Source organism: Daphnia pulex, chromosome 7 (assembly GCF_021134715.1).
Source record: "Daphnia pulex isolate KAP4 chromosome 7, ASM2113471v1".
NCBI classification, from domain to species: Eukaryota; Metazoa; Arthropoda; class Branchiopoda; order Diplostraca; family Daphniidae; genus Daphnia; species Daphnia pulex.
The window spans coordinates 9,932,124-9,956,425 of NC_060023.1; the positions used below are offsets into that span (position 1 = coordinate 9,932,124).

Consider the following 24,302-nt stretch of genomic DNA (forward strand, 5'->3'; position numbering starts at 1 on the left):
CCCAATTTTCATGGAGATCACGAATATGTGGTTTAATTTGATGACAGCTCAATGGTTGAGGCGCTATGGTTACTTCCGGTCTACTTCCGGATTTTTTTTTAAAGACTAGCAAGTGAGCTTTGTTCTGTTTACAGTTCTCAATATTGCAAGCTTGATTTTAAGTTAAAAAAATTGCATCTTTAAATGTTTGAGCTTAAAAACCTGACTATTGTTTCTATCTATATTATGTAACTTTTATTGGCATGTCACTAATAAGAATTGTTTTATCTTTATTCAGGTAATGCAGAGGAAACGTCGAGAAGATGGACACTAAAACGTCGCCGGTATCTCCAAAATGTCAGCGCGGATCATCATTTGTTGTTGGTAATATATTTGTGTTAGTGTTAGTTAACCCGTCGGCTGCCACGCCTTTGTTCTCCCCTAGCTCCCCTGCACGGGCCGCGCTGTTCGGTCTCGTGGCTTACAAGCCGCGGGGTCGGAGAGTCGCCAAGCCCAAAATTTGCCGCAAGGCAAGCCTGTTATAAGGCAATGCACCTCAGTCCCCCCCCCCCCTTGTCAGCACGGACTTGTCAGCAATGGCAAGTCCCACTTGGTCATGGATCCTTCAGACGTGGCGCGTAGATTAGTAGAGAGCAACCTACGGGTTGTATGGCGTGGCAGCCAACGGGTTAACTCAAGTGTATGTATGTATATATGTAATTATGTATGTGACTGTAAAATGTGGTGGAATTGTGGGTGGAGGTGGGACAAAACAGCAATTTCTTTTTTAAGTATTTGTTCATTGTGTATTGTAATATATTACATCATTTATCTCAAGACTTGCTTTCAGTAAACATCTATGAAAATTTAGAGAACGTAGTACGTTTCTCTCGTAACTTGACCTGATAATGAAATTCGTCCAAGCTTCAGAATGTCGTTTAGTAGAATTGTCAGACATAAGTTAATTAGGAAATATCTAAAACAATGAGAACACTTCGCAATGGCAAAAGGTTTGAAGGATTTAAGAGAAGTTTTACAAGATATTTACCCGCATAAAAATTTATTTTCTCATACAACATCAACAAGAATTCTCAGTGAAATCACATGAAAACAATTTCAGATCTAGTATTTAGAAGCCTCCTTGTAGTTATCTGGAGAAGCGTAGGTCGTGGTGTAACATTCAGATCCCTTAGTGGTGTAATAACTCGGAGCAGAGTAATACTTAAGAGCTTCGGTGTAGCAGGTCGGAGCATCGTATGTAGTGGCATAGATCTCAGGTACCTTCGTATTATACTACTTCAGAGCTTCGGTGTAGTAGCAGAGTGTAGCGTAGGTTGTGGTGTAGCAAACTGGGTCTTCAGTGTAGTATTTTGGTTCAGCGTAATACGAAGGGGCGGCAGTTGTGTAGAAAGTTGAGGCTACGTAATACTTGGCCGCCTCAGTTAGGGTTTTGTAGCTCGGGGCAGAGTAGTTCTTTGTCACTTCCGGTAGTTTTCGACCGTTGGTGGTGTGATAAGCTGGAGCCTCGGTGTAGTAAGCTGGCGCTGCATACGTAGTTGTGTAATACTCCGATGACTTGTTGGTGGAACTCGGGGAAGAATAATACTTCGGGGCTGCTGTGTAGTAACTCGGGACAGCTTATGTTTTTGAATAACAATCTGGAACATTGGTGGTGTAGTACTTGGAGGCCTCAGTGTAGTAACTGGTCGTTGCGTATGTTGTTGTTGTCGTGCAGTCAGACGCCGGCGTTGTGGTTTCATACCCGCCATACCCAGGAGGCATCAACACAACAGTGGTCAATACAGCCATCAACGATTCAACACCCAACAGCAGCACGCCATAGATCACTAGACAAAAAAAATAATTTGAACATTTATATGCAATAATAACTAGCATATTAAAAAATTATGTACAGTTATTTCACATCTCAATGAAAAAAATCATAATATTTACCAATGATAACTTCTGTGTAGTATTCGACTGTTTTAGTGGTGTAATAAGCTGGAACCTCGGTGTAGTAGCTGGGAGCAGAGTAGTACTTGGGAGCCTCGGTGTAATAAGCTGGCGCGGCATTTGTAGTTGTGTAATACTCCGGTTCCTTGGTGGTGTAGTACTTGGGGACCTCAGTGTAGTAACTGGTCGTGTCGTATGTTGTTGTTGTATAGTAAGACGGCGGCGTCGTGCTTTGGTATCCGCCATACCCAGGAGACATTAGTACACCAGTGGTCGACTCACCCATCAACGAAACGACACCCAACAGCAGCACGACAAAATAGTTTACTAAACAATAATTCAATTGAAACATTAATATGCAATAATAACTGGCATTTAAAAATATAGAATAAATGTAGAGCTGATTCACATCTCCAGAAAAAAAATATTTACCCATGATTTTAAAACTGGTGGTACGACGGAGAACGCTGTTAGTGACGACTACTGCACTATAGTTGTTGCCATGTCGGTGATAAACATTCGACTGATACCTATCGCCTTCTCTCCTGTTATACGACTAGACAATAAATAATATTGCATAATTGGATATTCAATAAATGACATATTAAAATTCTATGTAACAGAATATTTACCCATGATATGTAGTGTGTTGTCATTATGGGACTCGTTGTAGTACTCGACCCTTAAATGGCGTAGCTCGGGGAAGAAGAAATTTCGGGGAATCGGTGTAGTAGCCCGGGGCAGCGAAGTTGTGGTGTAATAATCTGGAGACTTGGTGGTGTAGTACTTGGGGGCCTCGGTGTAGTAACATGCGGCGTTGCGGTTTCATACCCGTCATACCCAGAAGACATCAGTACACCAGTAGTTGGACGAGACTATACATCCCCCAACATCAGCACGACGACATAGTTTACTACACAATTAATCAATTTAAACATTTGCATTCAATAAAAACTAGGCATGTTAACTACACCACCGCATGCCAGTTATACGAAATGTTTCTTCTGACCTCCAAGCGTGAACATCAAATTTTTTCGATTGTAACTGACAAATTAACAAATAAAAACAGGATTCACATTTCACAACTCCACGTAAAAAACAGAATATTTACCCATGATGGCAAACTGGTGGTACGACGAAGAATGCAGTTGATGACGACTAGTGCACCGCAGTTGTTGCCATGTCGAAGATGATCACTCGACTGATTCCTTTCGCCTTTCCTCTCTCCTTTTACACGACGAGACAATAAATAATTTTAACGTTAATATAGAATATTTGGCATGTTAAAATTAGAACAAATATTTAGACATAATTAGAAAACTCCATGTAAAATACAGAATGTATACCCAGTATTGATAACTGATAATACGACGAAGAATGCAGTTGGTGACAAAAATTGCACAACAGTTACTGTTACCGTGTCGGAGATGCTCCATCGACTGATTTCTTTCGTCTCTTCTCTCTCCTTTTATACGACTTTTTCTAACCCTGTCCTCTCAACTCAAGCCTTGCGGCAATTCTACCTGCTTGATAATGATGTAACACGTGGCATTCTCACCCAACCTCTACACCGTCGCATGACACGTTTACGTTTTGTTTCCTACGACCTTCAACCAAATTCAAAGGAAATTATACTGGTTGATTATTTTATTCAAATATACAGATCAAAGTATGTTTCGCCTTTTTCTCTTTTTCTTTCCATTTTTCTCTTCCTTTACCTCTCTTTTCAACAGAGAGAAGAATGGAAAGAAAAAGAGAAAAAGTCGAAACATTAGGGGTACGGTAGGCACCGTAGTATCCCTTCAATCAAATTTAAAATAAAGCAGAGAGTGCCACGTCATAACTGCATTCAACACAAGTATGTGCAAGTTATCCTTTATAGTTCACAAAAAATGCACATATTTAAAAGCATTTGACATTATCTCCCACATGAAAAGATATGTGGTTATGGTATAACTTTACCCTGTCTTATTAGAAATCAAGCAATATTTGGCAAATTCTCTTTGCAGGTTCTTAGTGAAACCATTTGGTGCACAGGCAGGGATGAAAACAGGTTTACCAAACCAACTGATGTTCTACACTGCACTGAAAGCAAGAGAATCAAAGAGAATAACAATTATAATCATAGAAACATGAATAATACTAATAAAAGGGGTAAAAGTTGACCTGTTACCTGTCAGGATGACTAGTTTAACATGAGAATATTATATCTTGCATGATATGATTGAAATCCCTGTTCAGGATATAAAATCTTCAAAACCATGCCCTCGTGAATAAAAATAATAAACATAACTTTCCAACCAATTTTACTGCCCTCTTTACAAGTTGTGTCAGCTCCCACTAACAAGAGCACTTATTAAGTTATTATAAGGGTGCAAAGTGAGCATAATGCTTCTTATTGATAACCAAGTGTTTGGACATTTTAAGCAAGACTTCACAGTTCACACTCTTCAAATTTTGATGTAGTGTTCAAGGCAAAAGGCTCTCAAAATTATGTAGAGAAAACTGCAATGCCATCACACCAAAAACAATACTATCAGAACCATATTTCAACTAAAACTGGATTGCTGTCAAATTTCAGCTCGAGTCAGCACCATCAATTCAGAATGCTATATTAAGTTAATTTAACTTTCCCGATAATTTCCAACACAATTTGAGACTTTGACCACTTCATCAGGTTCTTTTTCTTCATTACTATTTGCTGCAGAGGCAACTTCCAGCTGTACTTATTAGGCAAAATAACGTCCCATACCTCACTTGGTGTAGTACCTATGTGCACTATGTCAATCTGAGAAACCTGTGTAGTTTCAAACGTTTTCTAACAAGGATACTACGACTGGGCAATCGAGAAACCAAAGAAAGCTTTGCGTTAATGGACTTTTTTGACAAATGCTAAGTAAAAATTAAAGAATCCAAGAGCTGAAACTTTTATACTAAAAATGGCCGGATTGGCCGCTGGCCGCTGCTGATGTTGATACTTATTCACTGCAGACGAATTTTCATGGGAACTGGAAAGCAGTGTTGCCATTTACCAATTTATAAAGATCGACGCCGGTGAAATAAATATCGCAAATTCGCAAAATCGCGATACAAATTTCAAAACTACAATCTACAATGGCACTAGCATGAGAATGGACTGCTGCAAAAAAATAAAAAAATGTATCATACAATTTTTTAATGCGATGAAAATTGAAATTATCAAATTACCGATTAAAATCATTACTTCGTGATAGCTGTTTATAAATCAGGTACCTTCTTTGAAAACAACTTGACGATCGACCAAACTGGTAACTAGGGGTCGGTTGCCAGAGAGCTGTTAGTGAGGGGACCAAGGCTTGATGTTATTTCGTTACTACCCATCCTCTTCCACTACCCATTCATAAACAAGTAATTACAAGTGATTATAATAATTATATAAGACAATATTTGCCATGAACTCCTCCGCCAACAATACATTTTTCTCGAAACTTCCCCTGAAAATGAAATTCGTCCAAGTATCAGAATGTCCATAAATGCAGCGCGACTAGAGTAATAGTCACCTCAAACATATGAAATAGGCAAGATCCAACAAAAATAAGAACACACTGCAATGTCAAAAGGCTTAGAGGTGGTAAGAAAAGTCGTACAAGGTTTAAACCGCATTAAAAAATTTATTCTCTCATTAAAGATCAACAATCAATTCCCAGTGACTAGTAACTATTAAGATATGACCGACAAATCTGAGCAAAAATAAATAAAACTGGAATTTCGGCTCTAATATTTAGGAGCTTCCTTGTAGTAAGCTGGAGAAGCGTAGGTTGTGGTGTGATATTCAGGAGTCTTAGTGGTGTAGTAACTCGGGGCAGAGTAATGCTTCGGAGCTTCGGTGTTGTAGGTCGGTGCAGCGTAAGTAGTGGCGTAATACTCAGGTGCCTTGGTAGTGTAGTACTTGGGGACCTCAGTGTAGTAGCTGGGGGCAGCATAGGTTGTAGTGTAATACTCGGTTGCCTTGGTGGTGTAGTAAACAGGAGCCTCTGTTTGGTAGTAGCTTGGAGCAGAGTAATATTTGGGTTCCTCGGTGAAGTAAACTGGGGCAGCGTACGTGGTTGCGTAATATTCGCTCTTTTCGGTGTAGTAGCTAGGTGTAGCTTTAGTTGTGGTGTAGTAAACTGGAGCCTCGGTGTAGTATTTCGGCTCAACGTAGTACGAAGGAGCAGCCGCTGTGTAGTAGCTATTGGCTACGGAATACTTCGCCGCCTCAGTTTTGGTTGTGTAGCTCGGGGCAGAGAAGTACTTGGGTTGTTCTGTGTAGTAACTTGGAGCAGCGTAGGTTGTAGTTAAGTATTTAGGTGCTTCGACGTAGTACTCGGCCGCTTTGGTATAATAAGTTGGAGTCTCGGTATAGTATCTAGGATAATCAGTACAGTAGTATATAGGATAATCGGTACAGTAGGCTGGGGTAGCATACTTAGTTGTGTAGTACTCCGGTGCCCTGGTTGTGTAGTACTTGGGAGCCTCGGTGTAGTAAGCTGGGGCAGCATAAGTAGTCGTGTAGTACTCGGGTGTCTTGGTGGTGTAGTACTTGGGAGCCTCGGTGTAGTAAGCTGGGGCAGCATACGTAGTCGTGTAGTACTCCGTTGCCTTGTTGGTGTAGTAAGCTGGGGCAGCATACGTAGTCGTGTAATATTCCGGTGCCTTGGTGGTGTAGTACTTGGGAGCCTCGGTGTAGTAAGCTGGGGCAGCATACGTAGTCGTGTAGTACTTGGGGGGCTCGGTGTAGTATTCCTTCGTCGTTGTTGTTTGGTATCCTGGGTACCCAGGAGACATCGGTACACTCATGGTCGACCCAGCCATCAATGATAAAACGCCCAAAAGCAGCACGATGCAGTTGTTTATAACTAGACATAAATAATTTGAACATATCAATAGCAAACATAAAACATAAATAACAAATATAAATCGCAAATTAAAAACTAGAAACAAGTTAGTACTGATTCAAGTCTCAGTATAAAAAGAAAATATTTACCCATCATTGCGAACTTGATATTCGATGAAGAATAAAGTTGGTGACAAGTAGTGACTGCAGTTGTCGCTGTGTCAGAGATGCTCACTCGACTGAATTCTTTCGCCTTTTCTCTCTCCTTTTATACGATTTTTTCTCATCCTGATACACCTCTTAAGCCTTGCGGCTATTGTACCTACGGCTATTCAAAACTCTATGTTTTAGCTTTTACTTCTTTAGCTAGGTAATGACTTATGAGTAATGATAGCTAATGAATTTAAACACCGATTTTTAGGCAAAAGCTTATTGAATTGTAAATTATGCATCGATGTTATGTGTAACATTCTAAAAAAGCGTAAAGGACTAAAGGTAATGGCATTCGTTTGCTCGGAAATTCCAGTATGAAATAAATTCATTTTTATTTGTGATAATTAGCAGGACTTCACACATAGACCCATTCGCACCCACTAACAATCGAAAAAATGATAACCTCCGGAACGCGATAAAAGTTGTACCTCAAGACTCAAGAGAAAAAAAAAATGCCGAATTTTAAAGTGCAGTAGAACAGAAAACGAGAAAAAGAAGTAAATTTAAGATGGGGAGTCAAGACAGAAATGGGTATGCTAAACAAGATATGATCAACTCTGTGAGCGTCTTTTGTTCCTAGAATTGGTCACGGTTCTTATCCTTTGTACAAAAATCTCTGTTGACCAGCGGCAACAACCGTGAAAACTCTGTCTCTCTCCTCTACTTCCATTTTTCTAGTGTATAAGTAACACGCAAAAAATGGCAAAAGTTAAGGAAAAGCTCACAGGACTGAGAAGTCATGCGAGATAGGAATAAGTCTCCTTCTGTCCTTCGGTTCTCTCCAAATATTCCTTTTCGATCAGAATGTCAATACATTTCTGTATAATAACAATAAAAACACAAGTTAATAGAAATGAAAAATGACCGACAGCGTACACAAAAATATTACCTTAATTATGTGCACTCCTGGCTTGAAACGAGACGATAGCTGATTGAGGACCTCAGCCAGTAACTCGTCATGCGGAAGTACTTTGCGCATCTTCATGATGCGTACAATTTCCGCTTGGATCAGTAGCTTTCGATCCTCTTCTAAATGCCGTTGATTGGCTTCTTGCTCTTGTTTCAATTCAGCCTTCATTGGAATGTTGATGTTAACACGCAACTTTTTGCTAGGGAGAGAACAGTAAAAACAAAAAAGTGTTAGTCACAGCTTTGCGAGAAATTGAGAAAATACAACGCTTTCTCGTTGATAAACACATCGGAACAGAATTGTTAATTACTTTTTGTATCCAACAAAGAGAGAGAGCTGAGAAGTTTGTTTCAAATCATTTTCGTCATCTTCGGACGACAAGAGCTTCGATTTTAAGAGAATCTGCGCCACCTGTTAAAAAAGTCTGTGAATTAAAAAAAATTCTCTAATATTTGTTCAGTAGAAGTTACCTGCAGTAGTAAATCCATTTTGATTCCAGTTGCATCACTTAACTGATTGGCTGTCCAAGATGTTGAAACATTGTATTGCAAAAGTACAGCCATTTGTAAAGTTGATGCCTACAAGAATAAATGATGTTAAAAATTTTGTTAATAACAGTAATCTAAACCAAATTATAAAAAACCTGAAGTGTGTATCTATTTTTGAAACAGTTGGTGACTAATTCGCCTTTAGACATTTGATAGAGCCAGTGCAGTTTGCGCCCACTGTGCTGGCTGCTGTAAAAAGTAGTAAAACGTTGGACGGAGCGCTCGAGTTCGGATGGAAGAGAAAAATTGACTGATTGCTGAAACGGCCAAGAACCAGATGGCAGGACCTGTTGCACATGCGATGGAATTATATTTAGACAAATATAAATGTAACGATTAAGGGATTCTCAAATCTATTTTTGACACCAAACAAACCTGAATACTGAAATCGATGTCGAGTGGTTCAGCAGAGTTGGCCAGATGTCGCTTAAATTGTTCGTTGAGATCTTTACTGACTCCAATGTCTTGAAACATACGCTGAAGCTTCGAAGTGTACTCGAAGCCACAGGCTTGCTTTAACTTGGAGATCATTGATGCTTCAGCGTCGTCTGAAGCCGACATATGCTGCACCAAACGCTTAGCCAGCATTTTGGAGTAGAACCTTTGGAATACGTCTTTGTCTTCAATATACTGGAAGACCACCATCTGTGTACAGAATTAGATTGAGTTTAAAAAAGTAAATAACAGAAAATGTAAAAACTGACCACTTGATTTTGCGTATCCTCTAACTCGGCCTCTTCGGGATTTTTCGCGCTCTTTTTCAGCAAAAGATCACAGTATTTGGCCAGTAGTTCTGGCGATTTCGACGAGGAGTTGGCGGCCTTTGTCACGGCATTGCTATTGATGAACTTTCCGCAAGCTTTGTCCAATGCAGCCACAAATCCGGCATCATTATGGAACGCCGACATAACGAGGGCGTTATATTTGCGGTGGACATCCAGAATGGTAGTAACGTAAACCTTTAGAAAACATTCGTAAAATTTATTACAATTCTTTATGTGTCTAAAAATGTACACCGTACCTTAGGATCATTGTGGGCGGCTTCTCCTTCGCGTTCGATGGCAGACAAACCTTGCTGGGTTATGTGATCTTCAAGAAGTGTTCGCAATTTTGTTAATCCATCTGATATGCGTGAGACCAACTGGTACATTCTTCCGAGATCATCATGCTTGTCGTCTGCAAGGAGGTGTTGAAATTCCGCCTTTTAAAAGAGAAGGAATAATTAGGAATTCAACATAGAAGACAAAATAAATTAAAATTAAAGATCGCAATATACCTGAAAGATCTCTAAATGTTTTTCTATAAGGACTTTTTCACAAGTTTTGCTCAGCTTGTCAAGGGTGGCTTCATGCAAATAAGTCTGCACTCGTTTTTGCTCCTCAGCTAACCGCTGTTCGGCACGTTTCATGTACTCAGTCACTGGGTTGTGCCGTAGAAATTCAGCGCTTTCCCGGGTATAGAAGCGCTCTGTATCCTCTAAGAATGAATTCTCGAATGAATTTTTATGCACAGATAAATTCTGCCCTTTTGCCGTCTGATCCTCTTCGTTCAAACCTAATGAAATGTCGATTTTAATTAAAGTTCCGAAATTCTCGTTCAAGGAATTAAAGCTATCACAATACCAAGTTCAACGTAGCAGTTCATCACACCACTAACTAAACGGGTATTAATAGGTTCACCGTTTCGTTCTCGTTCAATTAGTTTCAGCACAGCATTCGTAACCTTTAAATTCACAAGTTAGGTGATTTTATTATTCTGTAAAGAAAGAAAATTGTGCTTTTCGTGTTATACCTGTCCGTGAAGATGACGAAACAAATTCTCTCTCCATGTCACAAGCGCCAACTGATAAATTTCGTAAATTCCTTTCTGTCCTTCTTCACATGCTTGCTCCACCCAGTGTCTATTGCAATAAAAATTGGCATCAGAAATAGTTATGCTTAAACTTCACTAGATGTGTTTACCGGTTCAAATAGGCACAAACTCCATTTAAAACCTTTGAACTAAACTGAAACTCCTCCCATTGCTGAGTATAAAACTTGAGAACAGGCTCATCCATGTAGTCAACTCCATTCTACCAAAAGGATAAAAACATATTATTAAAGAAACATTCACCCATTTCAGTTTAGAAGATTTTCATTGGGTCTTACCTTAAGAACATCGATTAAGTGAGACTTGAGGTAGTCTTTTAATCTCTTATACAGCTCATGGCCCACAAATTGAGCTCCACTGGAAACCCGACTCTTTTTGGCTTTACTGGTAGCTGCAGATGGGATAGAAACTGAATTTCCTATTCCCTCCTGATTATTTACGTTGGTACAATAATCATATACATGCCTGGAGGATTAGAACCTACATTAGACAACTGATTTAAAAGTGAAAAAAGTAATATTACGTGTAAAGGTCCATATATTGCTTCATAGACATCGCCTGTTTATTATAAACTTTTTCAATGCCTTGTAAGAGGTCCGACCAAATTTGATCCAGATCAATAGGTGCTTTAGACCCATGACTACTTTGGCCATGTTGACTGGACATGATTGCACCTACAGAAAGGAGTACAATGTAATTTATTAATTGAAACTCTACCCATTTCTTAAATGCAACAAATTGTATTTAGGAGAAACTAACAACTGGTATCATTAAGTAATGTTTACATATGAATATTTAATTTGACTTTCTCAGAATTTTATTCCATAAAATAAAAAGTCTAATTAAAAAATTTGACAAAGAATTTGAATTCAAACAGTTGACGATTTTTAAAAGATAAAAAAAAACAGTCGTTCAAGTTTCTAGCAGCAGAAATTCCCTTAGAAACTCATGGCAAAGCATCAGGCTTTCACCATGTAACTTCAGTTATACAACTGGTCACTACTTCGTACATCAACATAAATCATAACTACCTGCATTTGCTATTGTTTATTTAATATCATCGATATGTTATAACTTGTATGTATTCAACTTACGTTAAATTGAAGATAATTAGCTGCAAGTGATGCTACTCTGTCCAACTTGACGAATGGGGACTAAAAAACTACGAAACTGATCAGTTTTTTCATACAGCGTTGTCACTTTGCAAATATAACAAAGGAGAAAAGAAAAACAAATCGCCATAGAAAAAAACGGAGTAAAGCAGGCAATCTAAATTCTATATATCGAAATCATTTCCGACTTTTGCTTAACTACGTCCTGTGATCATTGCGGATTTGCGGTGAAGCAACATTCGTGTTGAAGGGTAACGGTTTCTTATCTACTTAGGCTAATACGTTTAGTAATGCCGTATGCGAGTAGCTTGCACATTTTTATAAAAAGATGAATTGTGAAGACTATTACCCGCATTAAAAAATGTATTCTTTCATTACAGATCAACAATAAATTCTCAGTGACTAGTAACTATTAAGATGATCGACAAATCTGAAAACAATTATATAAAACTGGAATTTGGCTCTAGTATTTAGGAGCCTCCCTGTAGTAAGCTGGAGAAGCGTAGGTTGTGGTGTAATATTCAGGAGCCTTGGTGGTGTAGTGACTCGGGGCAGAGTAATACTTCGGGGCTTCGGTGTAGTAGGTCGGTGCAGCAGAAGTAGTGGTGTAATACTCAGGTGCCTTGGTAGTGTAGTAAACAGGAGCCTCTGTTTGGTAGTAGCTTTGAGCAGAGTAATATTTGGGTTCCTCGGTGAAGTAAACTGGGGCAGCGTACGTGGTTGCGTAATATTCGCTCTTTTCGGTGTAGTAGCTAGGTGTAGCGTAAGTTGTGGTGTAGTAAACTGGAGCCTCGGTGTAGTATTTCGGCTCAACGTAGTACGAAGGAGCAGCCGCTGTGTAGTAAGTTGCGGCTACGGAATACTTCGCCGCCTCAGTTGTGGTTGTGTAGCTCGGGGCAGAGTAGTACTTGGGTTGTTCTGCGTAGTAACTTGGAGCAGCGTAGGTTGTAGTCAAGTACTTAGGTGCTTCGACGTAGTACTCAGCCACTTTGGTATAATAAGTTGGAGTCTCGGCATAGTATCTAGGAGCAGAATAGTATATAGGATAATCAGTACAGTAGTATATAGGATAATCGGTACAGTAGGCTGGGGTAGCATACTTAGTTGTGTAGTACTCCGGTGCCTTGGTTGTGTAGTACTTGGGAGCCTCGGTGTAGTAAGCTGGGGCAGCATACGTAGTCGTATAGTACTCCGTTGCCTTGGTGGTGTAGTAAGCTGGGGCAGCATACGTAGTCCTGTAATATTCCGGTGCCTTGGTGGTGTAGTACTTGGGAGCCTCGGTGTAGTAAGCTGGGGCAGCATACGTAGTCGTGTAGTACTTGGGGGGCTCGGTGTAGTATTCCTTCGTCGTTGTTGTTTGGTATCCTGGGTACCCAGGAGACATCGGTACACCCATGTTCGACCCAGCCATCAATGATAAAACGCCCAAAAGCAGCACGATGCAGTTGTTTATAACTAGACATAAATAATTTGAACATATCAATAGCAAATATAAAACATAAATAACAAATATAAATGGCAAATTAAAAACTAGAAACAAGTTAGTACTGATTCACGTCTCGGTATAAAAAGAAAATATTTAGTATTTACCCATCATTGCGATTTGCGAACTTAATATTCGATGAAGAATAAAGTTGGTGACAAGTAGTGACTGCAGTTGTCGCTGTGTCAGAGATGCTCACTCGACTGAATTCTTTCGCCTTTTCTCTCTCCTTTTATACGATTTTTTCTCATCCTGATACACCCCTTAAGCCTTGCGGCTATTGTACCTTACGGCTATTGGACCCTACTTAATAATGGTGTTAGGTGTATTACACGTGTCGTTCTCACCCAACCTCTATCTACACCGTTGCATGACATTTTTACGTAATGTTCCCCGCGGTTCCCCGTGACCTTCAATCAATTCACAGTAAATGATACTAATCGATTTACTATTCAAATATTTACTACATAATCAATCGTCATCAATCGTTTTTTAATCCCTTTTAACTTTGTTTTTAATTGTTTTTTAAGTAAAAGTAACACATCGTTTTCTTATCACGAATCCACATCAATATGTCCCTGACTACACAAATTTTCAATTTTGAATCATCAATAAAAGAAATACATAGTATTATTAGCCGCATCATAATGGAGCCGAGAATGGAGCAATCGAGTGAGAAATCACTGATGTTATTGAGATTTGATTTGATGTGGACGCAGAAGGTGGTCATCGTTCTCGATCGTTTTTTATTCCGTTCCCAAATGCGCCAGTGATCAGCTGTTGCAGCTCGAGGAAAGTGGGATGAACGCAGAACAAGGTGGAGATGGCAGTGACACGGATCTCGGTAGTCTCGGTGGCATTGAGGATCAGGGGGAGCATAGCAGACAAGAAGTTGTCGCAGTTTGTTGGGCCGAAAGAGGGAACAGCCTAAAGAATCACAATGTTCAATTCAACAACAATTTTTATACAAAACTCATTAATAGCTTACCTAAGCACGGAGAGCTTGTTGGGATTCGGGTTCTTCGGGGTGCAAGAAATCCTACTTGCGAGCCAAGTCGATATCCTTGGGTGTAGGGATAGGGCGCTTGAGGGTGTATGTAGAAAATTAAGTATCTCTGATGATAAAAAATAATGTAATGAATTAAAAAAAAACAATGTCGAAGGGGGCCCTATAAAATACATAAGGCACTTGTCAGCCTCTTATCAAATTAGATTATTAATGGAATAGCAAGTAAAATTGGTCTAAGACCAACCGAAGAAACTGAAGGCGATCCTATTCCTAACAAATCTTTCGAAAAAAATTAAACGAAGTAACATTGTCTTCCTCTACCTACAACCAAACAATTCTGTACCCTATAACAACATAATTGAGATTACACGTGCTTTAACAGACGGGATCAGTACCACAGGTGAATTCGAAACCAATTCCGTTTAGCCTACGCTTTATTCAAACAAGAGAGTGAATTACGGTTAACAATTGCTTTCCTTTTAATGTCCCTCCAACTAGCTCCATCTTCTCCGAATAACCTGAATTCTTTGAAATTCCTATCGGTGAATGTGTTGCAACACTAAAGCCTTTTACTTTTTTTTTTCATCCTGTGAATTAAATCTAGAAAGCTCGATGTAACATAACAAATGCCAAGCATTAAATCCCAGAATTTCTGAAACTTTTTTCTTGCGTGTTTTTAGTTACACGTACTAATTTACCATTACCGATAGAATTGAATAATTCAACTGTTTATCTGAAGTAACCGAATGCTACCCCACGGAAGCTAAAGGCTCTACAGTCTACACGAACAGTCTGCGGAAAACGAAAGATCAACCACGATTTCACAATCCACCAAAATTCCATCAATTGAAACCCGAAAAAAAACACGCTTTAATAAGTCATACAAAATAAAAATCTGCTTATTTTATCATTTGAAATTGCAACGTTGAAATAACTATGAATACCCACCCACCCATTTAAGCAACTTGATCTCGGTCGTCTGGACGAACCCTACCGACTCTCATGGGTACGACATTTAGACGGTAGGGTTCGTCCAGACGACCATAGGCACGGTAGCGCTCATGGTGGCAGAGGGCTACAACACACTGTCCTACAACATACTGTCAATATAAACAAAGCAGTTCAAAAGTGTCAATTCAGGTTTATTGCAGGTTTAGTGCCGTTTCTCACAGTCACAGTATGTCAGGTAGAGATTTGATGAAAGATTCTCTGACCAGGCATCGAGCCAGAACCAAAGCCGATAAAAGAAAAAATGATGCTTTGTAACAGGAACCTAAACGTTCAGGTAACTTCTTGACCGTAATTTTGGCAGAGGCAGAGGCCGAGTTACCCAGTCTGATGAAGTTGTAGCAGTTTCTAATCAAGAAACTGCTAGTGAAATAACTCCCAGTCTAATGGTAAGTTTATCAATATTTGTGTTCAAGTTTACGATTAAAAAATGTTCCATTGTTTACAGAAAGAAGTGGTGTACAGGATATCATTCATTCAGTCGAACTGGAAAAGACATCATTGAAGCAAGCATTTCACAATTTAACAAGTAGAAAAAGGAAGCAATCAAGAAAGCGAGTGGAAAACTCGCATGAAAGACAAAGAAGATGCTTGGGATTCCAAGAGAGATGCTGTCTTTCAAAACTACATTAGCTCCCGTTCCTACAGTGCAAGTAAATGTGGTGTATGTGAAAAAGTCACTAATCCTGTACATCACTGTTGAAGGTAATAGCGGTTTCTTGAATTATTTATGTAGATTAATAATTATCTTGTTTTATAGTGTCCCTTCCTGTCCAGAATGCAAAAGCCCTCATTCGTGTACTACGAAACCTGGTTCAAGAGACGTAACCGTAGTTACAGCCAATGGTAAATGAGGGCAACTTCACGGAGGACAACCGATTACCAGGATTACATCGACGAAGACACAGCCAATTATCAAGACTACGCTGATGAAGAAAATGAAGAAAAAAACTGTTATCCATCGTTTAAAACGCTCACATATATTGTCATGCAAATCTTGTAATCGCATTTGAAATACAGCTATTGTTTGAAGGGAATAAAAGTATAATAATGAGCTTTTTGATTTGTTTCATGAACATTATTCGTCACCTTATAGGCATATCCGAGTGTGCGTGAAAATAAAATTGTTTGCAGTTAGTTATCCATGCGTATGTTCATAATAGACTTAATCTGACTTTAAATTTTTATTCAGCGTAAAAAGTTGAGTCAGAGGTGTAATTTTCATTTATATTGGTGGTCAGCCGCATAGTAGCGTGCGTGAAACTAAAAAAAATCGTTCGCAGTTAATTACCCATGCGTGTGTTTATTTTAGGCTTATTTTGACCTGATATTCTGACTCAGCGTAAAAAGTTGAGTCAGAGGTGTAATTTTCATTCATATTGGTGGTCAGCCGCATAGTAGCGTGCGTGAAACTAAAAAAATCGTTCACAGTTAATTACACATGCGTGTGTTTATTTTAGGCTTATTCTGACCTGATATTCCGATTCAGCGTAAAAAATTGATTAAGAGTTGTATTTTTCATTCATATTGGTGATAGCCTGCGGGAGTTATTGGTTTACGACACTTTTTTTTTATGGAAAAAAGCGCAGTAAGTCGCTTACCGTAACAGGGCGGACTTTTTTCAGAAAAAAATTAGATCGCAAAAAACTAAATCCCTCAGGCTAGTACCAAAATGAATGAAATTAACAACTATAACTCAACTTTTGACGCTGAATCGGAATATCAGGTCAGAATAAGCCTTAAATAAACACACGAATGTGTATTGAACTGCGAACGAATTTTTACTTTCACGCTACTCGCTAGGCAGCTGAACCACGAAGATTAATGAAAATTACAACTCTAACTCAAATTTTTATGCTGAATCGGAATATCAGGTGAAAATAAGCCTAAAATAAACACACGCATGTGTAATTAACTCGGTAATTAACTGCGAACGAATTTTTTTTTAGTTTCACGCACGCTACTATGCGGCTGCCCACTAAAATGAATGAAAATTACAACTCTAATTCAAATTTTTACGCAGAATCGAAATATGAAGTCAGACTAAGTATAACATCAACACGCCGAATGTATAATTTACTGCGAAAGAATTTTATTTTCACGCAGACTCGGAAAGGCATATAAGGATGACGAATAATGTTGATGAAACAAATCAAAAGCTCGCAAGAATACTTTTATTCCCTTCAAACAATAGCTCTATTTCAAATGTAATTACAAGATTTGCATAAATATATGTGAGCGTTTTAAACGATGGATAATAATTGTTGTCTTCATTTTCTTCATCAGCGTAGTCTTGATAATTGGCTGTGTCTTCGTCGATGTAATCCTGGTAATCGGTTGTCCTCCGTGAAGTTGCCCTCATTTACCATTGGCTGTAACTACGGTTACGTCTCTTGAACCAGGTTTCGTAGTACACGAATGAGGGCTTTTGCATTCTGGACAGGAAGGGACACTATAAAACAAGATAATTATTAATCTACATAAATAATTCAAGAAACCGCTATTACCTTCAACAGTGATGTACAGGATTAGTGACTTTTTCACATACACCACATTTACTTGCACTGTAGGAACGGGAGCTAATGTAGTTTTGAAAGACAGCATCTCTCTTGGAATCCCAAGCATCTTCTTTGTCTTTCATGCGAGTTTTCCACTCGCTTTCTTGATTGCTTCCTTTTTCTACTTGTTAAATTGTGAAATGCTTGCTTCAATGATGTCTTTTCCAGTTCGACTGAATGAATGATATCCTGTACACCACTTCTTTCTGTAAACAATGGAACATTTTTTAATCGTAAACTTGAACACAAATATTGATAAACTTACCATTAGACTGGGAGTTATTTCACTAGCAGTTTCTTGATTAGAAACTGCTACAACTTCATCAGACTGGGTAACTCGGCCTCTGCCTCTGCCAAAATTACGGTCAAGAAGTTACCTGAACGTTTAGGTTCCTGTTACAAAGCATCATTTTTTCTTTTATCGGCTTTGGTTCTGGCTCGATGCCTGGTCAGAGAATCTTTCATCAAATCTCTACCTGACATACTGTGACTGTGAGAAACGGCACTAAACCTGCAATAAACCTGAATTGACACTTTTGAACTGCTTTGTTTATATTGACAGTATGTTGTAGGACAGTGTGTTGTAGCCCTCTGCCACCATGAGCGCTACCGTGCCTATGGTCGTCTGGACGAACCCTACCGTCTAAATGTCGTACCCATGAGAGTCGGTAGGGTTCGTCCAGACGACCGAGATCAAGTTGCATTTAAGGCAATGATACTAAGTGCGGCAACATAACGTGTTTTTGCCCCATACTACGACAAAATTACCAAAATATCTTCAACTAGGTTTGAACACAAAGTTTCTGCGTGGCACTTCAAGCCTATATACCACTTAGCTACCATGACTCCATTGACAAAATCTAATTCTTACTGACAGATCTACTAACGCTTAATAATAAAAAAAAAATTAGTTAAACAGTTCGAGGCAAGTCAGAATGATTACCTGCTGTAAGACTTGGGACAATCCTGTACGTCGTTGTACTCGAGTGCTTGACTACTGCTGCAATTGACCGTCACGAGATATCGCAAACCCTGAATAGACAAAACTTTTTTGTTCCTTATTAAGTATAAATAAGGAATATTTCAACAATTACGGAAACCTAAATCACCTTTATCTAAAACTGGCCGTGAAAGCACCACCACCGTCAATCAGACTTGTACCGCCAAGAAACCAATGTTATTTGCGCGAATGCCGTTAGCTACAGCCATCTCGTTCAGCTGGGCCAATGCGCCTATTGCCTGACGCTAAAATCGGAAATGCTTTTACCACCGATATGTTCAGTTTCCGGATCGACTGGAGCAGTGGTTTCAGATATCGTATGGTGAACCGATAACAATCTCATTTGGTTTCTACGAGTACGCACGTGGAAAGTGCGGCTGAGGAGTAAAGATTTTCTTCGCTGGTTCCTCAAATGGATGGGGAGCGAGTTGTTCCTGAGTGAGATGTTGTTCAGCGTTTTACAGTTGTTCCGCCGAGTCACCACTCGATCCACGATCCGAATCACTTCATCGAATTTCAGATCTGTCCAATTTCAAAGTTAGTAAGTAGCGAGTTCCCGGCTACATGTCAATTTGTTCAACCTGATTGACTGGGGGAGAACTATGCCCACTCTAACAAAGTCTCAATCTCCTGTGAAAAATGAACAATAACTGAATAAATTGAAGCTCTAAATAGTTTCAATGATGGAATTTTACCAAATGCGATATCTGATGACCCCTCCGGCAACAAAACTTCGTCGGGGTCCGGTTCGTCGCGGTGATGTTGGAATCCGATGCGATAATGGATACGATCAGGATCTCCAGGAGCTGCAGAATAAATTTGGTTGAAAAAAGAATAATTCGGTCTCAGCTTTGGTAACCGTTTCCTATACTTTTGTTTCGCAACTACAAACGAACGCTGAGAGACACTGCAACCATCAAAATGATAGACATGAGTTTACCTGTGAGTTTTCACTTAAGTTTAAATAAAGGAGCTAAAAAAAATGGTTAAAAATGGCTTTCTTTTCAATCTCCCCTCAGACCTGACTCCAGTAAATGCTGGAGTTCTTCAAATTATCGCTGAAGTTGAAATACTAAAGCCATAATTTCCGTTTTTCGAACTGTGAATACAAATCAGATTTTAGTATCGCTTTTTGTCAGACTTTGAGTAATTTACGTTGGCGTTTGTAAGTTCCGACTCTTGTCTCCACATTGTAGAGTCGCTAAGGCCGGAATATCTTCCAGGGTGATCCGGGGTGAGATTTTCTCCATGACACTAGGGGGAAAACTCGGGTAAACTTCTAGAGGTAAGTCGGGCTGTTAATATTTTACAAATTAGGGAGTTAGCTGCATACTGGGTAGCCAATTGCAAGACCTGGATGGACGTCTTTCTGTTAGAATTCTATAAGGTGAAATGTCAAGCTGATATTTGTCTCTGCTGTTTCGAAATCGACCAATTCAATATGAGTTATTCGTCTACCAACTGAACAACTCGATATTCTCTTTATCCTGATTACAAGCATTCAAAAAAATTTCTAATTTTGGTAAATAAAAGGAGATGTCATAACAATGAAAACTTTGATGTGAAAGCAGACTCGTGGGCTACATGCTATACTAACCATCCCGCACCGATACCTTTCGGCTTACGGTAGCATGACACAAAATGTTGATTTGCCTTCCTTTTTTTCTCGAATTTTGTTCTTCGTAAGCCCAATACCTCTTGTGTCCTGTGAGCTCCAATTGCACAGCCTTGCAAATTTCCCCTCTTGTTTTGTTTATTGCTAGATGGCAGCATTCCGCATTTTTTCCTCCTTCGCTAGATGGTGTAGTAGGGGATGCCCCTTTTCAGGTGTTTTGTTTTTCAATCTAAAAAATGGGCTAAATCTAAATGGATCGATCACACGCTCACCGAGAAGCCCGTACCCGTAATCGTAATTTTAAATGGCTGAATTAAAAATGCCAATACTGATCTTGCAGGAAGCAAAGTTGCAATCGTTATGACATGGACCACTTAAATTTAGAGCAGCCCAAATCAATCGTCACTCAGCAGGATCATAACGAAATCGCTACTCGAATGACCCCTGTTAGCCCTCACCAAGCAGCTCCAAACATTTGACTATAGTCGCGATCATACCAGTAAATTGTGCAGCAATTTTTGATTCCATCAACCTATAAAAATTCTCTGAGACACAACGTTGAGCTCTTTCGTCTGGTTATAATAACACAAAATTCTTGATTAACATTACAAAAATAGTTCAGTGAAAATCAAACATTTTCCGAAAGGTTAAAAACAAAATACTGAAATGAACATTTTTTATAGTGACTATGTCACTGAAATTAACTGTTTAATAAGCTTAACGTTTACGATGACTAACCGGAAGAAGATGGAGATCGTCCAATTCTTTGAGTTGATGAAGACGTTCGCAAGCTCGCAGAGCAGCTGCGCGTTTGGCTAGACGTTTAGTTAACATAGGGTCACCAACTACTTCTCCTTGCAACGGCGAACTCTTTGGCAACAACAAACGGCACTGGAACAAAGCAATTTTCTCAGCAGGTTCTTTGGTAGAGAGGGGTTTAACCACGGGCAACTGTTTCATCAATTCCTTCATCTTTTTTAGCAATAACGGATCAGCTTTACTCTCATCCACTTCCTTGATGCTCCATCTGGGAACCAGGACAGATGCTCCGTAAGACACGAGTTGACTGCAATACCTGTAAAAGATTCAATTTAGAAATCAAATGTTCAAAAAAGATAATAAATAGTAATAATTACCTGTTGACAAGCGATATGCTACTTTGTAAAGTAACTCGGGGTCCTTGGTTGCCATAAGGAGTGTAAGGTTCGATTATCTGACTAAATAGATTGTCTAGAATCGCGTCCTTGTCATCTTCAAAGTTACCCGTGGCTACGAGCTGCTGCTCGATAGCGTGGAAATGCGCCATATCTTCTAGGAATTTTTTTGAGTCACTACTACTCACCAGCATACAAAAAAAGGCTTTCTTAGACCTTGCTCGACCTGGCGTTATTTTTAAATGAAAATTACCCGTGAAATTTATTTTCTCAATAACTTCTAAATAATTGATTACCCTTTGTCTGGACGTAGTCGCAATAAGTTCTTATTTTATCAAACCGAACAATTAAATTGCATTCGGGGATGTCGACTCCTTCTTCCAGTACACTTGTGGCCACCAACAAGTTACAGTTACCCGATCGAAAATCTCTCATAATGTCCTTCTGATTCATATTGAGAATTTGCGTTTCTCTGAGGGACGAAGCGGAACCTGCCGCCTGGCCCATGGTGAACAAAGGTTTCACAAACTCTAGGTTCTCATCATGTTGCCGAATGTCCTGAAACGAGATAAAAAAAAGACTCAACAGTTATTCGCGAGTACAAAGTAACAAGAGATGCAGGGTGAAACCTTCAGGAAGTGATACAAGACACTGGCCACCGATCGTCTTTCAACGAAAATGATACCGCACATCTTGAATGCCCTGTACAAAGAGAGGACGCTAAAGTGATTCCACGAATTTCTTTTCTAAACAGAAACTTACTTTTCATCAGGCCTACAGCGTTTAGGGTTGAAGTTTTGTATAATATCCAACAAGCGTATGACGTTAGGGTGGACAAACAACACTAAGCGTTCCTTTGCCGAGTATTTCGCAAAAACAGGAGCGCAAACATCTCTAAAAAACCACAAAAACTAAATAAACTGTTTCCAAACGAAATGTTTAAAAAATGAATACTGAATTTTGTGACAGATATTTATCACTTTGTTGAAATCAGCACTTTGAGATCGACTTTTAGCTCCCATCAAAATAGGAATGTAAAGTTGTGCGCAGTGATAAGCACCGTACGGACCTGTTTTTTGTTTTTTTAAGGAAATGAAATCAACAACTATAAATCGTAAAACCAAATATACCGAAATTTTCCAGGAGGAAGCCAATGTCTTTAAGTGCGTCGCATAATACTTCAATCTTGTTCGATTTTTTCCCGCCAAAAGTATTATTCAATCCAGATCCACTATAGTTTTGGGATAATTTTAAAAAGTCCTGGATCCATGACGACAACGTGCACGAAGCCAGTAAAGTCTCGATCAGTTTACTCAACTCCTGTGAAACAGGATTCTGACCAATGTTGACGTCATCATACTGAAATATGACTTCGCAGGGTTTCGTAGAGGAGCTTATTACAAACGGGGTAGTCAGAACGACGTGAACTAACGAGGCAATTTGAATTTAAATTACCGGTAGACTGTCTGGACGTCGGATGGAATTCTAACGATGCAACCCATCGATTCAGAGAGTTGCTTGATTACGCCACGCACCTCTCGAGGCTTACACCGTTTTCTAAAGAGGGCCGCAGTAAGTCCGAGAATTTTTGGTCGCCGAGCAACTGATGAAAACGGAATCATTATTAGTTTAACCATTAATAGAGGATGAGGAAAATTCATTTTCTTTTACCGTCACAACTGCGCAGTTTCGTGAGTACTTGTTTCATGGGCGCGTCTTTCACTGCTGAGTGGCACTCGTCGAATACCAGCAAGTTGAGTTGGTAGGGGGAAAAGAAGGCGTGATTCAAAATATCCACAAAAATTTGAGCAGTCATCACTAGCACGTGATTAGTTTCAAATTCGGTTTCCCACCTGAAAGGGTTTTCAATTCAGAAAATTACAAACATTAGAACATACAAATAAAGAAAAAAAATGGAATCAAATATACTTTTGTTTGTCTCTCCCCCACATGTCCACACCCATACTCCCATAGAATTCTTTCACTTTTAAAAGAGTATGCTTCCTCAAATATGCAGCCTGTTGGATGGCCAGAACGATTGTAGGGACAAGAAACACTGTTCGCTTCCCTCCAGCACTTAATGATTTAGTGACTTCATGAGACTTTTCCTTAATAAGAAGGGCTGCTATGTATGTTTTGCCTGAACCAGTAGGCAAGTAAACTATAATATTTTCATCCAGGGCTGCTTGGAATAGTTCAATCTGAAAAATGGAAATGTTTTACGAATTTCACCAATTTTTACTTTACAATCATCACAATTTCACTATATTGCCAATAACGTATGCCATTGACTCAACTGCATTAAAACATCAAAAGAAAGTACCTGATAATCCCTAGGACTGAAAACTCCATCATCTTCATCTAGATGAATGTTCGCAACAGCAGCTTCTAATGCTTCCATGACTTTAGCAGTAATTTGGAAATGAAAAGAACAGCAATACATAAAAATTAAATTATGACATATAAAGCTATCATAGCATAGTCTGTGCTTCAAAGAACATGTTAAAAGGGGTATGCTTCATCGTTCCAGTCACAAAAGTTAGAAAATACTATAGTCACATGGTATCCTTGATTAGACATTTTGGTTTTTTTCATTTTGGCAAATTATCTAAGTATATGCAACAGTTAACTACTAGTGTTTGATTTATAATAATATACCTTGGATATTCAATCAAATGTTGAGTCTACTTGAATTATTCTCAAACACATACGTTTCAAATGCATAACAAGCGTTTAGAACGTCTTATAGCATGCTCCAATTTCACGATTTGATGTTGTGAAATCGCAAGCTCGTCAGCGAGGACATCTGGCGAAAATAAAAAAAATATCAGTGTTAAATAAAAAAATGAGCTGATAATTAATGTGAATATTCTACGAATTATTTTCTAGAGTTGTAAAAGTTATTAATTTTATCAAACCAAAAATGTCACGAACTCAAACTTGAATAATTTTCCCGCCATCTGAAAGTTTCCAGTTTCCAACACACTGCAACGAGCGCCACTTGATAAAATCCAACAGAATTAAACGAGAAATCGA

General features: G+C 39.1%; 4 protein-coding genes and 2 long non-coding RNA genes across 11 annotated transcripts; 1 reads left to right on the plus strand and 5 right to left on the minus strand.

Moving 5' to 3' along the window:
• Nucleotides 1-1,016: 1,016 nt before the first annotated feature.
• Nucleotides 1,017-4,884, minus strand: LOC124198626. 4 transcript variants are annotated; one of them, XM_046594567.1, is made up of 9 exons: nucleotides 4,685-4,884; nucleotides 4,106-4,165; nucleotides 3,895-4,017; nucleotides 3,279-3,539; nucleotides 3,044-3,159; nucleotides 2,565-2,976; nucleotides 2,365-2,488; nucleotides 1,933-2,259; nucleotides 1,017-1,826 (listed from the first exon to the last, which is right to left on the minus strand). In XM_046594567.1, exons 6-9 carry the CDS (start codon nucleotides 2,586-2,588, stop codon nucleotides 1,618-1,620), a joined length of 684 nt encoding a protein of 227 aa, XP_046450523.1. In that variant the 5' UTR covers nucleotides 2,589-2,976; nucleotides 3,044-3,159; nucleotides 3,279-3,539; nucleotides 3,895-4,017; nucleotides 4,106-4,165; nucleotides 4,685-4,884; the 3' UTR covers nucleotides 1,017-1,617. The 4 variants fall into 4 exon arrangements, with proteins under 4 accessions (XP_046450523.1, XP_046450521.1, XP_046450524.1 ...); XM_046594565.1 differs by lacking the exon at nucleotides 4,106-4,165; XM_046594568.1 differs by lacking the exons at nucleotides 3,279-3,539; nucleotides 4,106-4,165.
• Nucleotides 4,885-7,313: 2,429 nt separating this feature from the next.
• LOC124198627 (cullin-1-like) lies at nucleotides 7,314-11,545 on the minus strand. The gene is made up of 15 exons (XM_046594569.1): nucleotides 11,422-11,545; nucleotides 10,851-11,001; nucleotides 10,606-10,792; nucleotides 10,420-10,529; nucleotides 10,250-10,358; nucleotides 10,081-10,180; nucleotides 9,735-10,012; nucleotides 9,480-9,659; nucleotides 9,163-9,417; nucleotides 8,834-9,103; nucleotides 8,554-8,745; nucleotides 8,381-8,488; nucleotides 8,221-8,321; nucleotides 7,890-8,109; nucleotides 7,314-7,818 (listed from the first exon to the last, which is right to left on the minus strand). The coding sequence occupies exons 2-15, from the start codon at nucleotides 10,991-10,993 to the stop codon at nucleotides 7,738-7,740; spliced, it is 2,334 nt and encodes a 777-aa protein (XP_046450525.1). The 5' UTR covers nucleotides 10,994-11,001; nucleotides 11,422-11,545; the 3' UTR covers nucleotides 7,314-7,737.
• A 239-nt stretch (nucleotides 11,546-11,784) lies between these two features.
• On the minus strand, nucleotides 11,785-13,147 carry LOC124198629 (extensin-2-like). The gene is made up of 3 exons (XM_046594571.1): nucleotides 13,030-13,147; nucleotides 12,540-12,894; nucleotides 11,785-12,461 (listed from the first exon to the last, which is right to left on the minus strand). Exons 1-3 carry the CDS (start codon nucleotides 13,034-13,036, stop codon nucleotides 11,903-11,905), a joined length of 921 nt encoding a protein of 306 aa, XP_046450527.1. The 5' UTR covers nucleotides 13,037-13,147; the 3' UTR covers nucleotides 11,785-11,902.
• A 1,827-nt stretch (nucleotides 13,148-14,974) lies between these two features.
• LOC124198630 lies at nucleotides 14,975-16,074 on the plus strand. 2 transcript variants are annotated; one of them, XR_006876644.1, is made up of 4 exons: nucleotides 14,975-15,117; nucleotides 15,201-15,328; nucleotides 15,388-15,644; nucleotides 15,700-15,878. It is a non-coding gene; the product is annotated as an uncharacterized LOC124198630 (long non-coding RNA). The 2 variants fall into 2 exon arrangements; XR_006876643.1 differs by having other exon boundaries at nucleotides 14,976-15,328; nucleotides 15,700-16,074.
• Nucleotides 16,075-17,212: 1,138 nt separating this feature from the next.
• On the minus strand, nucleotides 17,213-18,125 carry LOC124198631. 2 transcript variants are annotated; one of them, XR_006876646.1, is made up of 4 exons: nucleotides 17,974-18,125; nucleotides 17,763-17,890; nucleotides 17,447-17,703; nucleotides 17,213-17,391 (listed from the first exon to the last, which is right to left on the minus strand). It is a non-coding gene; the product is annotated as an uncharacterized LOC124198631 (long non-coding RNA). The 2 variants fall into 2 exon arrangements; XR_006876645.1 differs by having other exon boundaries at nucleotides 17,763-18,123.
• Nucleotides 18,126-20,670: 2,545 nt separating this feature from the next.
• Nucleotides 20,671-24,067, minus strand: LOC124198628 (endoribonuclease Dicer-like). The gene is made up of 12 exons (XM_046594570.1): nucleotides 23,925-24,067; nucleotides 23,590-23,669; nucleotides 23,196-23,467; nucleotides 22,938-23,119; nucleotides 22,722-22,869; nucleotides 22,397-22,659; nucleotides 22,221-22,335; nucleotides 22,029-22,160; nucleotides 21,896-21,968; nucleotides 21,563-21,824; nucleotides 21,249-21,492; nucleotides 20,671-21,187 (listed from the first exon to the last, which is right to left on the minus strand). The coding sequence occupies exons 2-12, from the start codon at nucleotides 23,665-23,667 to the stop codon at nucleotides 20,830-20,832; spliced, it is 2,127 nt and encodes a 708-aa protein (XP_046450526.1). The 5' UTR covers nucleotides 23,668-23,669; nucleotides 23,925-24,067; the 3' UTR covers nucleotides 20,671-20,829.
• Between the last annotated feature and the right edge of the window lie 235 nt (nucleotides 24,068-24,302).

What these genes read in the sequence shown, in the direction of transcription:
- LOC124198626 (XM_046594568.1), bottom strand. Translation starts at nt 2,588, where the DNA reads ATGACAACACACTACATATCATGG. An exon ending in CAACACACTACATATCATGG is followed by an intron (nt 2,489 to 2,564) that starts GTAAATATTCTG and finishes TTTATTGTCTAG; the next exon opens with TCGTATAACAGGAGAGAAGG. An exon ending in CACCAGTTTTAAAATCATGG is followed by an intron (nt 2,260 to 2,364) that starts GTAAATATTTTT and finishes ATTATTGTTTAG; the next exon opens with TAAACTATTTTGTCGTGCTG.
- LOC124198628 (XM_046594570.1), bottom strand. Translation starts at nt 23,667, where the DNA reads ATGGAAGCATTAGAAGCTGCTGTTGCGAACATTCATCTAGATGAAGAT. An exon ending in TGGGGGAGAGACAAACAAAA is followed by an intron (nt 23,120 to 23,195) that starts GTATATTTGATT and finishes AAACCCTTTCAG; the next exon opens with GTGGGAAACCGAATTTGAAA. An exon ending in CTTCCTCCTGGAAAATTTCG is followed by an intron (nt 22,336 to 22,396) that starts GTATATTTGGTT and finishes AACAAAAAACAG; the next exon opens with GTCCGTACGGTGCTTATCAC.
- LOC124198629 (XM_046594571.1), bottom strand. An exon ending in CCGGAGTACTACACAACTAA is followed by an intron (nt 12,462 to 12,539) that starts GTATGCTACCCC and finishes TTCTGCTCCTAG; the next exon opens with ATACTATGCCGAGACTCCAA.
- LOC124198627 (XM_046594569.1), bottom strand. Translation starts at nt 10,993, where the DNA reads ATGTCCAGTCAACATGGCCAAAGTAGTCATGGGTCTAAAGCACCTATT. An exon ending in AGGATACGCAAAATCAAGTG is followed by an intron (nt 9,104 to 9,162) that starts GTCAGTTTTTAC and finishes TTCTGTACACAG; the next exon opens with ATGGTGGTCTTCCAGTATAT. An exon ending in AAATGGATTTACTACTGCAG is followed by an intron (nt 8,322 to 8,380) that starts GTAACTTCTACT and finishes CTTTTTTAACAG; the next exon opens with GTGGCGCAGATTCTCTTAAA.